Raw genomic sequence first — 17,747 nt, 5'->3', positions numbered from 1 at the left:
TTCCCAATAGCTCCTCAGCCAGTATTGCTCAGACGTCTGTCCCATCTATCCCTTTAGGTTTGCTTAGCCTGGACGCTTGCATGTGTAGATTCTGATCTGTGTCATGTGATACCTTGTGACTGACTTTCTTCACGTGGCAGAGGCTTCCAGGCTCTTTGTTGCTTGCAGTTCATATCAGTACTTTTCCCGTGCTATGGATTAAATCCTGCCACTGAGCTACCCTCAGCTCTTTGTCCTTGTCTTTTCCTACTAAGATGCTAGAGATTAAACCCAGGGCTACCTGCATGCTAGGCCAGTACTCTGCCACCAAGTTTTGGCTCCAGCTCTTCTTCATTCTTTTTATTGCCCACCACCAAGTTTTGGCTCCAGCTCTTCTTCATTCTTTTTATTGCCCAATATTTTTGATGTTATGAATAATGCCCCATTTGGTCAGCCCCCAGCAGCTGTCATGGACAATGAGTGTTTGTGTAAAGGTTCCTCGGGTTGCTCGGATGGCCGCCTAGAAGCGCTAACTCTGATGGACTATTATGAGGACCTGCCTGACTTTCTCAGAGTGGGAGAACAGTTTTATGTCCTACCAGCAACATTTGAAGGCTGTAGTTTTTCTGTGTCTTTGTCAACACACATTACTGTCTCTTTTTCATCTTAGCTATCTGGGTCTACATGCATGGTTGTGGTTTTTACTTGCCTTTCCCTATTTGCTGATGGTTGGGTTTGTCTTTGGCTATTTACAGGACATTGGTGTAGTACTTTTGCTTGGAGTAATTCTCTATACTCCCAAAGTCCCTTATCAGATCGAATCTGTAGAAATGTCTCTCATTCAGGCCTCCGGTCCCCACCTCACACCTGCAGTGTTTGTTAGTTAGGAACAAGGCAAGTTCTCCTCAGTTCACTTACTCAAGGGCACAAACCTGTGATAGACTTTTTTGGGATTCAGTCCAATCCAAAGAAATTTCCACTGTGAAAGACACTCAGCTCCTGTAATTTCTGTGGCCCATGCCTCCTTCCTGTTTCAGCCACAGCAAAATCCAAAGAAAACTGAAGCCCGAGAGAGACACTGAGCTACTCGGCAATGACCAGTGTAGGCATTCCCCCGAGTCTTTAACATGGAGTCTTTTCTTTTAGAAGTCTTTCTAGTTCCTTTGGAGAATATTGGAAGTAATGACCATTCCATTAAGAAGGGGGGGCACACACGTGGCTGTTAAGTGGGGTCAGGACACCCCCTTTTCTAGCTGATTCTCCTCCACATCTCAGGTATCTGCTGTGCTCATGTCTCTGCTCCTTCCACACCTCTCAGTCTTCCACGAATTCCCTTTAGGCCATAGTGTCCTGGCTTTCCCAGTCTTTGCCATGGCTGGAGAGTGCAGGAGGCAGACTCATTCTGTGTGCTGCTCCACTCTTTCCTGGATCTCCTGTCCGGACTAATTCCAGAAGCTTGTGTGCTGGGGTAAGAGTGGAAACTCCTTCAAGAGAGCCTCTGGGGACTTAGCGAGACCTCCGAGTCATCACTGCGCTGACTTGGTCACTGTTCCTACCAGCAGCAAAAGTCCTCTTTTCAGCTGAGACCAGGCACTGTGTGTTGAAGAGAAAAGACTGGTGCTCTTACTTCTGACCTCAGAACATTTTGAAAGGAGTCACTGCTCAGCGGGAAGTCTAGGAAGAGAAGGTGATGACTGTCTGAATCCAGTGCAAGCCCCACACAGCGCCTAAGTTCTCCTGACCGGCACCAAACCCATAATGGCATTAAAGTCACGTAAATGAAATCCCCTGCTTATGGGGGAGCAGGAAAGAGGGGGTTCTGCCTTGATCACAGGAGTTGGTTCACACACAGGTGAGGCTGCTGCGTTCTTTTGTACTAATGTTGGTCCTCTCTGTCCATGCTAGTGTGGTCGCTGCAGCAACTGAGTTACCGCTCAGTGTGCTACCCCAGACAAAGTCACATGTCTGCCAGTGTATGTGTTCTTGTGCATGGATATGGGTCAGCTTCAGGTGTGGTTCCTCGGGAGTCATCTGTTGTCTCTCACCTGTTAGGCTAGGCTGCCAGCCAGCGAGTCCCTGTCTCTGTCTTCTTGGTTGCTGGAATGACAGGCTCACCATTCCTTTCTTGTATTTGCAAAGCAAGAACTTTACAGAGCCATCTTCCTAGCCTCCGTGTCTTTCTTCATACCAGATCTAGTGTTTACTATCCTTTCTGTACAGCAGCAGCTGAAGTAAGGTCTAATTTCCTTTATTAGACAAATAATGTTCATTTTATAGTCCTTTGGGAGCGGGGATCAGTGAGAGGAAAGAAGAGCAACAGAATAAAAGGTGCTGACAGTTTGGCGCACACCACAGCCTACAGGTCTCTGGTCTCAGAAGAGAGAGGAGGTCAGTGTGCACCATTGCACCAGGAAACAGTTCTTAGCTGGCAGTGCCATCAGCCCGTAGCTGCCCTGCAAAGGCTGCCCCTCTCACCAGCAGCGAACCTCCTTTAAAGCCAAGTAAATCTAATTTAAGGACACAAATTGAAAAAGCAGGATTGTTTATTACAGTGTAGACTTATTAACTTAAAAAAGCCCCAAGCCTTCGTCTCTCTGTTTACAGATATAAAATGAAACTCCAGATGAGGTTTAATGGGCTTCCCAGATCATGTTCCATGGACAGATTTTTTTTTCCCTTTAGCAGTAAATTTCAAAATCAAAAGGACTGAGAAAAAAGGGGCTTCCTGTCATAAATAGGATGGGTGGTATTCTTCAAAGCATTTTATAGCTTCCAACTGTGCATTATAATTTCAAAGTCAATGAAAGCATTCTCTTTTTGCAGAAGTGCTGTTCATTCAGAAGCACGCCTCAAGCAGGCACTGCGTGGAGGCCAGTGGGGTGGGGGTGGCCGAATGGCTCCAGGCTCCTGACTTTCTAAGCATCTTACAAAGGTGATGTAAGGATTTAAATTGCTGTAACTGTCAGTAAACTTAGCAGGAGGGATGCCGGCGTGTTGCCCTTGGTTGCTTCCAGGAGAGATCACTGGACATGGGGCTCCCTGGGTGGGGGGGGCAGGGTCCACGTGCTGGACCTGATGCATACTTCAAGAATAGAAGCAATCTTCTAGGTGGCGCTGCTTTAAGACTGCAGACGTCTGAAGAGCAGGTTTTCTCTGTGTTATTTCCAAATGAAGAGGCTTTCCGCCCAGAGGGACCATTTGGTTCACAGGAACCTTGTTCATAGGACAGAATTGCCACACAGCTAGGGCTGATGTGAGACCAGGTGAGTATAAAACTGCTTTGAGAAGGTCCTGGTAATTCAGACCCAGAGGGTGCTGTGAGCATCGTCTCCCAAGGCTGCTTCTCTTCCATCCAGTGGTCACTCACGGCCAAGGTTAGTTGGTGTGGAGCTGTGTGGTCTCACCTCTCCCTTTTCTGTTCATAGCCATCACTGTCACTATATGCTGGGATGAGGACAGCCCCCCCACCCCACCCCTGTAGATCGTACCCTGTCACTCAGGCACCCGTTCCCCTTTGCTACCTTCTCCCAAAGTCTCACGGATTCAAAAATCAACTTTTGTAGTGGCGAGAAGGCCGTAGTACTGAGCTGACACATTTGCTAGATAGGGGTCATCTGCAGTGTCTAGAGTCTCCTAGGCGTGGTCCCCACCTCCCTGAAGTCCAACTCTTTTCTGATCTTCACTTTAGGGAGGTAGATTTGCCCAATTCCCCACAAAACAGCGGGCCACAAATTTATTTAGTATGTTATCAGCTAGCTTTAAAACTATAATAAAAAACTCAGCGTGTTGCATGTAATGAGGGAACTGTTGAAAAGTAAGCTTGTCTGTGCACACGTTTGCACATGCATAAGTGTGCCTGCTGGAACCCTTCTGTACCGCCCCTCCCCCATACCTACATAGTTAGCTGCCTCTACTGTGTTTGGACTAGATGAACCATGGACCCGAACCAAGGCCTATAGAAGTCTTTTAGTGGGTCCCAGTCTCTCAGACCTGTTGCCACAGTCCACCCTGGCGGCCCACTGTAAGACATTATCCGACAGGTTTAGTTGTCTGGCTTCAGATGCAGTTCTGATAGGAAGACTGTTTGAGACCTATCCTCCATGTACCCATCCTCCCTTCTGCACCCAACCCAAAAGAGCATATGAAGTATTGCGTACCCCAGGACCCTGTGTTGGTGCAGAGTTCTGGAGTCTATTCCAGTGGCGTGGGTCTCACTTCTTGCGTTCTGAGCAGTACATCCTGGAAATAAGTTTTTCTAAGATTTTTCTTTTTTGGGGGGTGGCATTTATTTGTTTGGTTTTGAGATGAAGTCCTGCTGTGTAGCCCTGGCTGGCCTGGAACACTGTGTAGTGGCCCTGGCTGGCCTCAAACTTGCAAAGATCTGCCTGCCTCTTCCTTGTGAGTACAGGAACTAAAGGCGTGCACCACACCCCACGAAAGTTATTTGTTGTCCTGAAGTGTGCACACTGATGTGTCACACAAGAATCAACCTGATAACAGCTGGGAAGACTCCAGTGACCCACCTTTCTGTCCTGTCATTTGTGTGCTAGGCCTTGTGCTTCACCGCTTGTCCGTAGGCCACGGGAGCTCCATCAGCCTGGTGGGGCAGTGAAGGGCCAGCCAGGCTATAGCTATGCCCCGTCTCTGCACCCCACTCGGGATTGTCTGCTGTCTGTATTTTCAGCTCAAGGGGAGAGAGAACATGTTCTTGGTAGTCATGTATTATCCAGCCAGACGCAGGCTCCACAGAGGCAGGAGCCACTCAACTGCACTCCCAGGAACAACTCCGAATCGGCCCGCCCACCTCACAGGCTGCCACCTCTCCTATAGCCTCTTGCATCTAGGTCTGGCCCGACCATGTGGATGCTGTTTCAGACTTAGGTGTTTGCTAACTCCACACTTGCCAGGGGTTCCTAGCAAAACTTTAGGAGCGCCCTGAATTTTAGTCACTAACGTTAGGTATTTCATTTTAGACAAGCCTCTCCGCCAACACAAATAATTCCAGACCGAACCAGACCAAATAAAAGATGCCTATGTTTAATGCAGTGCTCCCAGGTGGCCCCAGGAAGGCATGCAGAGGGGAAGAGAGGAAAGGGGAGACCATGTGTTCATTCTCTGGGGGGCAGTTTAAGTAGCCTGTGGGAATGGTCTTAACCCTCCCTGGGGAAGGGTCACCATTTGGCGGGCTTTCTTGTAGGTGGAGTTTGGACTAAGGCAACTCCAAGGGAAGGGGGCTTATGCCAAGACTGGGGTGAAGCCCCCAGCCAAACAATCTGGACTTTTTGTATAAAGGGGTGTTAGGGAGCTGAGGTGATGTTTTCAACCAAACAACTATTTAAATCATTAAATTTTTAACTCCACCAACAGTTGAAGTATAGTAAAGAATAAATAGTTAAAGTGTAGTTTCCCAACCGTGGTGGCTCACACCTGTAACCCCAGAACTTGGGCGGCAACTTTGAGCTATGTTGGAAATTCTAGATCAACCTGGGCTACAGATCAAACAAATGTCTCAGAAAACCAAAGGAAAGTCAAGGGTGCAGTTAGATCATTTGAATATACATAAACACAAGAAATGCTAAGACTAAAAAAACAGAATTGAAAAACCATAAGAAGGGAAAAAATCAATAAAATCAAGTATAACCATTCAAAACTGCAAGCAGACTACCATGCAGGAGTCAGAGTGACTCTGACTGGAAGACTTGGTTTAGTCAGAGCTGTCTCCCCGACACTGGAAACAGGCGGACTGGGCGGGGATAGCCAGTGACAGGAAAAGATGGTTTTGCTACACAGACTGGGAAAGATGGAGGCCACCTTCACAAGGTACCTCCCTGGGGCCCTTGTTCTCTGGCACTGATGCCCAGCACACACCTTGTGAGCCCAGCAGTGACTGTTGGCGGGAGTGAACAGTGGAGGGCTCTTTAACGGTGTCTTTGAGAGCACAGACATGCCTGTTGCTTGAGCAGAGCAGTGCCCACACGCACCTGGGTTTCCATGGCTCCGTGGGCTGTCTTCTGTCTCCACTATTGCAGGCACCATCCCTCTGGGGGCATTCAGTTCAGTTCTGGTCTGGCGGGACACTCAGTAGCTGTTACTCAGGACCGGGAAGTCTTTCTTTACTCATGAAAACAAGTCCAGACAGTCTAGTGCTCTGATTTTGTTATTATTGTTGTTAAATTAGGGCACGCTCTGCTGTTGTGTTAGATTGGGTAAGAAAACCCAGAACAGAGGCAGCGCCTGCACAGAAATTTTAGGAACAGTCCTAGCATGGAGAGGGGCAACTTCTGGGTTCTGGTAATGGCCTTAGTTTTTCCTCCCGTCCCCCACACCCACCCACACGCTGGACTTTACCTAGTGCCTCCTGGAGTCTGGGTGCCAGTCACTGTCATGGATGTATGCAGTGTGCCCCCGAAGGTTGACCATCCCACAGCAACCCACCAGTTAATTACTTAACAGTGAGGAATATGCAACTGAACCCAGCTGCTCCTGAGAGCTGTGGCTAACTGCAGGAGCGTTGTCTCCCTGCTATAGTGCCCGCGGCCTCTGATGGGCACTAAGGTCTGTGATCTGGAAGACAGCAACCCAGCATTCCACAGGTGTGCACTTTCAAATACTGCCAGGGTGACAGGTGTCACCTTGTCCTGGGAGGAGATTAATTGTGATTGTGGGTGCTCACAAGTTTGGAGGAGAAAACTAAGATGTTCTTTGTTTCCCAAAGAACTGGATAGAAAGAAAACTGAAAGCCCTTGCGTGAGTGGAGACTGGGGTGGGCGGGGTGGGGCGGTTCTCAGCCATGCAGCATCTCTCTGGTGTCTTTTAAACATCCTGTCTTTGAAATACTGAAGTGCATGTAGCCCTTACTAATGAAAAGACTGTTTTGTCCTGCTCTGTGCGGGGTGGGGGAGACGGTCTGTCCTTCCTGGATGCCGTGTGAGCCTTCAGGGTTCAGAAGCTTGGCTCTCTTATTCGTCACGACAATAAACCATTTCTGACTGTAAGCGGAGTGGAAATGCTGACTTCATGCTGTGAAAGAGCCTCTGTGGCGTGGCCTTCTGAACCGTCACATACTCCAGCCAGGCTGCAGCCTCCTACCCCCACCTATGGGGCCTCGTTCTAATAGGAAATGGGCCCTGCTGTATGTTGTTACTTCTCTGTGTGTAACTAAGATGTGTCTCAGTGGGTAGGGAGTGCTCGCCAAGCCCTGGGTTTTATCCCCAGCACTGCATAAATTAGAATGGTTGCTTACACTTGTAATTCTGTCACCTGGAAAGTGGAGGCAGGAAGTGAAGAAGTTCAAGGTCATAGATCATCCTCCCCTGTGCATCAAAGTTGAGGTCAGCTTGGGCTACTTGAGACCCTGTCTCAAAAGCGGTGGGGATAAGCTACTTGGTGGATCCTTTTTTGTCTGAGTTCTTGTTTCCCCTACCCTCACAACTGATCCTGTACACAGACCCCAGCTAGTAGACTCCCCACCCCCATCTGCCAACCATGATCGGAGACACCCTCACTACATACATGCACTATAGACTGCCCATCAGTCTGTCAGCGATGTAGAACCTCCCCTTCCTCCGGGGGACCCCTCTCTACTTAGCTTTCTTCAGGGTTCCCACCGTGCTGCTGGCATTAATAACACTTAATCCCTTACCCAAATAGTAGTGAGCCTCAGTCCTGACCTTGTCCAAAGCCTCCTTTCACACTGTACAGTTTCAGACTGACAGAAGTCACAGTGGCCGGCCTGTAAGTCAGCCAGGTTCCCACAGGATACGTCGGACCTGAGAGACCAGAGTGCCCACTGTTCCGAGTTGGTACAGGTCTCTTGCTGCCCTGCAGTTGAGAAGTGATTCTTTCCTTGGCCTGAGTGACTGGCAGAGCTGTAGGTCCCTAAGCCAGCGACTCATACGAGGTCTCCTGGCTTTTGCTCATTTTCAAAACTCACCGACAAAGGCTTTTTACTGCTGGGGTGGGTATGGTTAGACCACTGGAAATGACCTTGAGTTGGGAGGAAAAGCAGAGGTTCAGACAGCCCCAGGGCCTGCCAACCCCAAGGCTCTGCACATTTGCTTCTAGGGTCAGCTCTGGACCAGATGCCCATGTCCTGGTGGTGCCCCTGGCGGGACTGTGGGAGAGCTAATTCTTCATGGCTTCCTAGCGGCTCCCCAACACTCCCACCCCCGTGCGTTGTTAATTTCTGGAAATCTATTTATCTGGGTTAGGGGAAGACTCTGGACTGGAATTCGCAAAGTGATGTGATTTGCAGGGGCCGAGCCAAGATGCTGGCGTTGCGTCCATTTATTGTTGCTGCTAAGGGATCGCTGCAGAGCCAGTCCCGCTTTCAAAGGCGGAGAAGATAAGGGCGACTGGAGGCCGATACTGACGCAGTGATGTAGCGTGCCCTGATTGGCTGACTGCTCACTTGGGTGTAGCTCAGACAGCTTGCAAGTAGCAGTTGTCGCTTTGGAGTCTGAGAGCCAAACAGGCAGAAGCTCCTGGTTTAAAGTGGTGATGGTGGTGATAACGTGGTGCTGCCACTCAGCAAGATGGCAAGATGGCCCTGCATGGCCCTTGTCCCTGGCAGCTTTACTGCTGTCTCACAGGCAGTGGGTGCCTATTGAATTTGTAAGAGGTAGGGCAGAGGGTCCTGGCAAGTTCCTGCAGGCAAACCTTCATGACAGTCTTTGAAAAGAGCGTGCATTTCTACTAGGTGTGCATGGTGCGTATGGGAGCCGCCAGGTCAAGAGCCGTCTGCTTGAGCATCTCTAAACCTCAGCAGAGGTACCCCAGTGCTGTATGCATTTGGAGTTGGCATCTTCCTACATGCTGTGTTTTCATTGTTAAAGCTGGCAGCACCGCGAGTGTAGACCTGGTGCGTGACTCCTGTTTGCACTTGCCCGTTAACTTGGCACAGTTGTGTGTGCTGCCGTGAAGCTGTTGTCTGAACTTGTGCACTTTCTACTCATGGTGACTGGTGGTCCTTGTGCTTAGGAGTGCCAGCCCTCTCCTTTAGGAAGACATGAAGTGCAGATGTCCAGGCAGCCACACTGTAGAAGTCCTCGGGCTTCAGTGAAATTGCAGTTCAGAGACCGTTTATCCCGAGGCCCTCTTAGGCAAGTAACATTGCTCACCTGGTTTCCTGTCTTCCTTCCTAAGGTTCGCCATCGATGGTGTGAACTGGTCATCAAGCACAAGTACACAAGAGCGTACGAGCAGGTGGCAAGGTTCCTGCAGGAGGATCAGGTGAGTGTGGCTTCCAGGAGCTGGAAGTCGGCTGCCTTCACTAGTCCTGAGAGAATACCTGATGTTACCGTGGGATGGCTCACTGGTAGTCATAAGTGATCTCCTCTCTGTCCTTTGGTAGAGAGTGTCGTGCCACCGCCCTCTGTCCTTGCTCTGGATGGAGTGCGCTGTTAGGTTAGACTTGCTCTCAAACTTCAGTCCCAGGCCACTGCTTAGCAACACCATGGGTCCATCCAGTTTGTGGTCCTATTCCAGTTACAGCATGTGTGCGAGGCATCTGAGACACCCTTGGATCGCCAGGCCCAGCCTCCCCAGGAAAGTCTCCTGCCTTGAATGCCAGGCTCTGTGTGTGTGTGTGTGTCTGTGTGTCTGTGCCTGTGTGTGTATGTATTGTCCATAACCTCTCATCTGTCACCTCTTTGATCTGTAGCACATTTTGGGGTCACCACTCAGGGCACCTCCTCTGACATTTTGTACCTCATGGCGTGTTCCCACATGACATCCCCCATGTACCACATATTCTCTCCCAACCCCAGCCTGCACCTCTGGCTAGCCTATTGCAAACTGTGGGCTGGTGGGTTGGACAGTAGGTGTGGGGTGGACAAAAGGACTTTTGACGGGTCTGAGGACGGGGCAGTCAGCAAAGTGAGGGCTGGTTCTTCCATAAAGAAAGGGAGGTGAAGCCGGGCAGTGGTGGCGCACGCCTTTAATCCCAGCACTCGGGAGGCAGAGGCAGGCGGATCTCTGTGAGTTCGAGGCCAGCCTGGTCTACAAGAGCTAGTTCCAGGACAGGAACCAAAAGCTACAGAGAAACCCTGTCTCGAAAAAATCAAAAAAAAAAAAAGAAGAAGAAAGAAAGAAAGAAAGGGATGTGATTTTCTTACAACGGAAATGTCTCATTTTCACAGTGGTGTAAGAGGTGTTTGAGGGAAGGCTGGAGGATGGCCCAGCAGTGAAGAGCACTGGCTGCTCTTCCAAAGGACCCAGGTTCAATTCCCTGCACCCACATGGCAGTTCACAGCTGTCTGTAACTCCGGTTCCAGGGGATCTGGCATCCCCACACAATCACACACACACCCACACACGAGCCCAAAGCAGCTCAGTGCATGAGAGCCGCACTGTCCAGCACACAGGGACCGCCATGCCTCAGTCTAGCAGGAAGCACTCTGGAAGCCACTGCTGTCTGTATCTTACGCTGCCTTTGAAGTCCTTTGAATGTGGAGCAGGAATGTAGCCCCTGGGAAGCTCCCCAGAAGAAGAAAGCAGGCAGAACTCTGGGCCTTGCAGAACATAATTGACTTTTTTTAATGTTGGCAAAGCGCAAATCCAAGCCTTTGTAGCATGGCTTTCAAAGCAGAAGAGCGAGTGTCTGATGTTTGGGGACCTGGTAGTGAGAAGTGGCCTGGCTGGGCCAAACCGGCAACATCTGCCCTTGCACTGCTCAGGGCCCTGTGGTCCCTGTGGCCTGGGAGGTGATGGGCTTGGTGAGCAAGTTCATGCCGGCTGTCCTTCGGGATGCACTGCCCTCACAAATACAGGGTTTTCCATAGTGACCATTTGTGGAGCTCTGTCTCTGCCCAGAGTGTTCCTGAACTCAGTATCAGAGTGACAGAGTCAATAAAATTTCATGTTTTTATTGTTGTTTTTTTGGTGGTGGTGTGTGTGTGTTTTGGAGGGTGTTGAGATAGGGTGTCATCGTGTTACACTGACTGACTTAGAACTCCTTCATAGGCTAGGCTGGCCTTGAACTCACAGAGCTCTGCCTACTCTGCTTCCCAGTGCTGGGATTAAAGACCTGTGCTACCGTAGAGTTTTGAGGGGGACAAAGGGGAGAGAGAGTAGAAACTGCAGACTGCGGTTGGTCAGCTGATGCAGTTTCTCTTCTCTCATTTGTGTTTTTAGACCAGCTTGTACAAAGCGAATACAAACATGCCCCCACAAACATGTTCAGCCTCTTTACCCTTTTCCATTCTTTTCTGGTGTCCATGCCCTGCAGGCCATGGGCGTCTACCTCTATGGGGAGCTGATGGTGGGTGAGGACGCCAGGCAGCAGCAGCTTGCCCACAGGTGCTTTGAGCTGGTGAAGGAACACATGGACAGAGCCTCAGCCCAGGTGGTGTCTGAAATGCTGTTTTAAAGAGGTAATTCTCTCTTTCCTTTCCTCTCCCAACCATCCAAGTCAGTTTGTAAGCACGTGATGAGCCAAGACCACCACAGCACCAGAAATCCTAGTAAGGGCTGTCAAAGGGTCTTGGGGACAGGAAGGCTCAGGATCCCTGGAGCCACCTCATTTATCTCCTGGAATTATGTATGCACCGGTGTGAAACAGAGGCGCCCTCCTGAAAGCGTAATGGCCCCTCCGGCACTGCTTTCTCCACCTTGGGTCTTGCACGAATCTGTAGACATTCAGGGTCAAGGCCAGCACAGGGTTCTGTAGCACACTGCTCTGCTCCAAGCTTCTGCATGCAGGCATCTCCTAGGCTTAGTAAACCTGAGACTCCTTTGCCTCTGTCTCCCTGTGAAGTAGGAAGCAAGAGTATTCCTGCCCGCCCCCCAGCTCAGTGACATTTGTGTGAGGTGGGCAGCAGGTGTCCCCCCACCCCATGACTTGTGTTTCCATCTCCTGCTGGCGCAGGCTTTGCTCCAGCTCCTGAGGTCTTGGCTGTGCGACTTACCTCCTCCGCAGCCACAAAGCACGGTGTTCTGTGGGCAGAAGTGTGGGTCTGTATGTGTCTCTCACAGCCATGCTACCATTTCTGCATCTTCTCGAAGTTTCCTCATGGTGGTACATGATGTAATGTCTACTTTTGTGTGTTTTTAAATTTCGCATCAGATCTCAATCATTGTTTGTGTTACTTGTTCTCTGTGATTTCTAAGTAATGAATATTTAGAATTGTGTTGCTAGTCTTAACCCATTGTTGGATATTTCATTTACATTCTCACATTTTGCTGTTACAAAGTCCACTTCTGTGCAGTATGTTTGAGTATTCTGCTTGTCTGAACGGACTATAAGTATGAAGGGGAAACAGTTTCCTGAAGCACTACCATGTTCTTGCAGAAGTGGGGGGGGGGCATCATAGACTTGGAGATGATGGGGTGCAGTGAGTAACTGTGCAGCCCCCTGAGCCAGCGCACCAATGATGGGTTGGGCCGTTTCCCTGGAAACCTTTACCCATAGGAAGAGTTGTGCATATGGTGGTGTGAAAATCACCGCGAGGCCCCTGTCCCGCTCCACATTCTCTTGGCCTCACTTTTGGAGAGCCAGAGTCACACTGTGGTTCTCGTGTCTCTTCCTTGTGATTTTTTTCTGGGCCCCCAAGCAGGCAAAGGAGTTGTCACCAATCATCAGCTCCCCTGTGAACTCTCTCTGCTGTCCCCCAGTCCCTCCAGCTGAATGCTTGGTCACAGCGCTGGAGGCTGAGGATGGGAAAGAGCTGTCCCTGCAAACCACACCTGTCAGAGAAACGCTTCCTCACCTGGAAGCCGCTCAGAGTCTGCAGCCTGGGAGCAGGCTGTGTCCCCAGAGTTTAAGGCTCCTTGCTCAGAGTGAGGGTGACCACACAGCTGATAAGATGCGTCCTTTGTTGCCTGCTCCCCTAGCAGGCTGGACAGCGGCAGCTGCGCTAGTGCGCTGGGCTCCAAGGCAGTGAGGAGGACGCCCGCCCAGTGTCGTGGATGGGAGTGGTAGGGCACGGCGCTGCCCTCAGCTGCTCTGGCTGCTTGGGTTCCTGGCATGCTGATTTGTGACTTGAGATTAAAATCACATTGCCAGGGATTACCACGCAACCATGACCTTGGCTGCTTCTGCAGAACCGTGGCTACTTTCTCTCTGCAGTTCGGAGACCAGAGGCCCCTTGTGGCTCTTTGGAAACAAAAGAAGCCAACAACCTCGAAGACCTCGGCAGCCCTTTAATTGTTACCGGCGATGACCTCTCTAACAAGGTGCAGAGCTTAGCTGATTGGTGAACAGTGATTGTTTTCCGCTTTGTTCACAGTGGCTAAGTTCTGCACCTGAAGAGAAGGTGAGATGGGGACACTTAAGGTGCAGCCAAGAGAGGCCACACTGGTGGTCAGCTTGTGTGGACCCAGATTCCAGAGGAGAGACCAGCCTGACCCAAGGGTGATGTCAAGAGCGAAAGCAGTGTGTTGACCGCCCTTAAGTGTGTCTACAGAAAACACAGATCCACTGAATAGCTCACTGTAATATCAGATACGTTAGCAGTCACGGAAAACTAAACCCGGGTGCATCACAAAGTTGAATCAAACATGTCTCAGCCAGTGCCACGCGTGAGGGAGGGCTCTGTTGTTCTGCTGGACGTGGTGAACTCTGTCTTGTATTTGCAGTCCAGGTCTCCATGTGTCCACAGCCGCTGGCAGGAAGATGCTGAGGCACTGCCCCGCCGTCATTGGACCCGCCCTCCGGTGCCTACTGAGCTGATATCAGTTCATTTCACACACTGGCTCAGTTCAGCAGGAACAGGAGTCGAGCCCTTGAGCAGGTGCCTGAGGCGGGCCTCCCTCGGAGAAGAAGAAGAAGGGCCTGAGTCCCAGACCCGGAGAGCAGTGGTATCCCTCTGTATGTGCTCCTGGGGTGGGGATCCAAGGAGCGCAGAACTGGTTCTGGGAAGCCAAGCGTTTGCCCTGTGGTTGAGGCTCCCTGCCACCGGCTGAGTTGAGGCCTCTGAAGCAGTGAGAATACATCATGGTCGGAGGGTCTCTTTCTGTAGCCACCTTGTCACGTTGCTCCCTGGGCTCCACAGCCCTGTGTGGCCCATGGTGTGGCTGTGCACCCTAGGTCTAGGATTGTGAAGTGTGGCTCCATTCACATCCCTGTCCTCCCACGAAAGCTCCCTCTCAAGTGGAGGGCATAGGTTGGGGGAACTCCTGTCAGGAATGACCGAGGTGACTGGATAATAAAGTTTATTGCTGTTTTCTTCGCAGGACAGATCACAGTGAGACTCTCTTTCCTATGCCTCCTCCTAGCCCCGATGGGGCCAGGACTGCACTGACCCTGGACATCAAAGGGAGGATTATGTGGCTGCTAAAGCCATCAGCCGACAGCAGCGGTCACTCACTTGCATTTTGGGCTCCCGTGGCATGTATAAAAGGCACATATAAAGCCTCATAAACTGTTGCACCTGGCTGCTGCCTTTGTTCCCGGGCCTGGAAAGACTGAGCTGTGACTTGAAATTGTTCAGAGAGTGAAGATCCCTCCCTAGGCAGATGGAGAACCGGCTGCCTGCTGCCATGGTCTGAGATGACAGCTTCACGCGACACCTTCTGTGGCTGGTCCCCAGGGATTCCGCAGAGTCCTTTGGATGTGTTCACTCAATAGAACCTTTCTGTTTTTGGAAAATACAGGAAAGCCTAAGATGTCTTAATAAAGTGTCGGATTTGCTGGTATTCCTGTTTGCTTCTGAATTTGATGCAACTTAAAACCAGAAGTGAGCATGTGTCAGGATAGGCACTTCCCACATATTCTATCCCTTTCCTGCCTCCAGAGCTTTGGGGAGGCCTCCAGGTGCTGTTAATTCTGAGAAAGCTGAAAGTAAAAGGAATTAATGTGGTGTGGGACTCAACTCTTCCAAAATGTACGTCTCGGGCAGTCTGGCACTATGGGAGTCTCCGGTGAGACCATATTTTCTTTCCTTTGAATATTAACATATCGAACAAGCTCTTAGAAGTTTCCAGTTCCTGTCCAAAGGAAGATGCTTGAGACTGCCGTGGGTGCAGTCACATGCGCCCGGACCAGGCTGAGCCATGTGAGAAAGAACCGGAAGGAGAGTTTCTGCTGCCTGTCTGGGTTCTGCATTCAGGCCCGCTGGGGCAGGAGGCCCCAGGACACACTGAGAGAAGTGTTGGTTGGCAAAGAACCTTGGTCTTGAGAGCCTGGGTCATACCAGTGGCTGCACTGTGCATTGTGATGGCAGAAGAATCAAAATGTGTCCAATCCAACGTGATAGTGCACTGCCTCTGTGAAGACCTGAAAGGAGAGGCCGAGTCTGTGGCTGCCTGGCTAGAGGTGGAGTGGGGACCACAAACCCATAGGGCCCTTCTGTAAGAACCTCAACATGAAACATTCTCTATGTCCAGTGAACTAGGGGTTACCAGCCAAGTACTGGTTTGGTCTGCTTTTGTTCTTTGACTTCCTTAGCAACCACTAAAGCAAAGCAGAGGTGGAATTTTGTCGGGGGGCAAGTGCCCTTGTCTCCGTGGGTCATTTTGATTGCTTGGGTTCTTTCCAATGGCTTCAGGTCAGTGAAAGCTTCACTGGAACTGGATGCCTGTGTCACAAATTCAGTGGAGGATTTGTGGTAGAGCTGGCCTTTGCCATCTACGGCCAGACACAGAACAGCCCTGCCCCCAAAGTAGGCAGCAGCTCCTGCCCTGCATAACTGTAGCAGAGGCTTGGAAGGCTTCCCTCACTTGGCTGAGACTCCTGGATTCAAGAAGGGTGTATTCTTACATGAGTCACCTGACCTCGCAGTACCCAGAGCGGTGCATCTTTAGCCTCTGTCAATAGGATGTAGACCAGGGTTTGAGTGAGGAAGAATGGTCAGGGTGCTTGATACCACCACAGAGGCGCCTCATCCAAGGAGGAGCTCTCCCTACTGCATATGGTCCAGTTTGAATGAGTTGCTGGTGGGGAAAGATGTGGACAGTCACCCCGGGCGCCTGCTGCTGAAATCAGATGTGGGGCAGAGTGAAATCACAGGTAAGACATGGACTAGATCACTAGGTCCGTGTTTGCTGTGTGCCACGGTGTGGAGCACCGCAGTGTGGAGCACCACAGTGTGAGCTCTTGGTCTTCAGAGCAGAGCATTTGATGCCCTGCCCCACCGCTCCGCTGCAGGGGCTTGGAACCGTCCCTCCCACTGCACAGATGTGAGCTTGAGCCTGGGCTTGAGTCTGCTTCCTAAGCATGGGAAGGACAGAGACTGTGCTTCATGGCCAGGCATGCTTGTTGCCACACAATTTCCAAGCCATTTTCCAGCCGTTCCTGGAGGAACCCAGGGTTTCCCCCTTGTACCTCGGGCTTGAAACATCAGCCCTAAGAATAGGCTCCTGGTGAAGATGCCAGCTTCTCACTCTTAGGCCAAGGGTAAGACATAGCCTAACAGGAGCAAACCACCATGCCAACGGGCTGATGCCAGTAGTAGGCAGAGGGGCTGTGACCGGAGGACCCTGGTGGGCTCACTGCCAAGAGGTGAGTATGATAGCAGGAACGCGAGTCTCTTCTGTCTGCCCCAGTCACTTTGATTACCAAGCAGATGCCCATCACTAGAGAACAGCAGACCAGAGCTGTGCCAGCCTGTCCGCACAGAGACCACCCCTGACCTGACTGCCTTTCCCTCCAGTAGCTAAGCAGCCTAACCGTCACACCGTCTCCTCCAGACGAGTGCTTTAAACCGTGTCATCTGCAGAGACTTCCAGCGTGGATTAGGACAGGCCTCAGTAAGTCGTGGCCAGTGCAAGACAGGTTCTGCCTGGCTCAAGTAGCCAGGTCTGCAGGAAGACGGCACATCTGGACCGTCTGATGTTGACCCCTGGACCATGGTTCCCTGCGTGGGGAGAAAGCAGCAGTGTGTGCTATCCCTCTACATATCCAGAAGCATGTCCTCACCACGCCCTGATTGGTGGAGGAGAAGTGAACCCCAGGAAGGGTCGGGCTCCCTGGCTGGTAGCCCCCTACCTGTAGTGGCTCCTACCACCCTGTCTGTGGGGCTTTGGGCCACAACCATGGGAAAGGAACTGGGAATTCTGACTGGACTTGGACAGGAAGGGAAGGGAGGAAGGTTGGGAAAGTCTCAGAAAGGACTCTGGGTTCTCTCTCTCAGCTGCTCCTGTAGAATTAGAAGATTTTGAAGCATTTATTTTTAATGGAATTTGTATCAAAAGAATGAAATAATGATATCCTAACAAGTCATCCTTGCTCATGGTAAGCAGAAATTGCATGGCGTGCCCCTGGGGCAGAAACCAACAGATGTTTCTAAACTTGAGCCATCCCTTTAAAATGAAGAGAAGGCTCTGCAGAATCCATTCCAGGCCAATGCCATGCTCCTACCAGCTTCTCTCCTGACCATGGTTCAGCAGGACATGGCTGCACAAGCCCAGTGGGCAGCCACAAGCGCTGCTGTGATGTGCACATAGTGACATTGCCTTTGTCACGGCCGTCTCTCCAAAGCAGCCAGCTCTTGCCCAGTGAGCAACAGAAAGCGTGCTCAGGAGCTTGGGATCTGAAGACCTGAAGGGCTCCTGTGCAGGCCTCATACTCCAGTTCAGCTCACCACCAGCTGGGTTGTGGACGGAGCCAGCCAGTGGAGGAGCACAGCCTGCCACAGCCATGCCTCCCAAGCAGATCTGGGTGGGTACTGGGCTTGTGGCCTTGGCTGGCCTACACCCTGGGTGGTTGGGTTGCCATACCTATTCCCAAAGTACAGGGATGTGCTGCCCACTGGGGCTTAGCATTGACTTTAAAATCTTTGTTGTTAGTCAGCCCCTTAGAACGCTCCCTCCCTGGGACATTTCAGTCTTAG

The 17,747-nt window shown here is 51.0% G+C and overlaps 1 protein-coding gene across 4 annotated transcripts in view; it reads left to right on the top strand.

Annotated features, from left to right (window-relative positions):
* Positions 1-14,613, top strand: part of Aopep (aminopeptidase O (putative)) — a 267,788-nt gene extending 253,175 nt beyond the window's left edge. Inside the window, exons 15-19 of one of the 4 annotated variants that reach the window (XR_012910343.1) lie at positions 9,124-9,210; positions 11,207-11,351; positions 13,046-13,232; positions 13,560-13,709; positions 14,152-14,613. Coding sequence is in view for 1 of the 4 variants with exons in the window: in XM_075969380.1 (XP_075825495.1) it covers positions 9,124-9,210; positions 11,207-11,347 (228 nt within the window). In the remaining 3 variants the exon portion in view is untranslated. Of the gene's footprint in view, positions 1-9,123; positions 9,211-11,206; positions 11,352-13,045; positions 13,233-13,554; positions 13,710-14,151 lie in introns of all 4 variants that reach the window. The other 3 variants (XR_012910342.1, XR_012910341.1, XM_075969380.1) reach the window with 3 other exon arrangements.
* The last annotated feature ends 3,134 nt before the right edge of the window (positions 14,614-17,747 follow it).

This window comes from Microtus pennsylvanicus, chromosome 4 (genome assembly GCF_037038515.1).
Source record: "Microtus pennsylvanicus isolate mMicPen1 chromosome 4, mMicPen1.hap1, whole genome shotgun sequence".
Taxonomy (NCBI): domain Eukaryota; kingdom Metazoa; phylum Chordata; class Mammalia; order Rodentia; family Cricetidae; genus Microtus; species Microtus pennsylvanicus.
The sequence above is the reverse complement of the archived record's forward strand: the minus strand, read 5'-3'. Positions and strand labels throughout refer to the sequence as shown.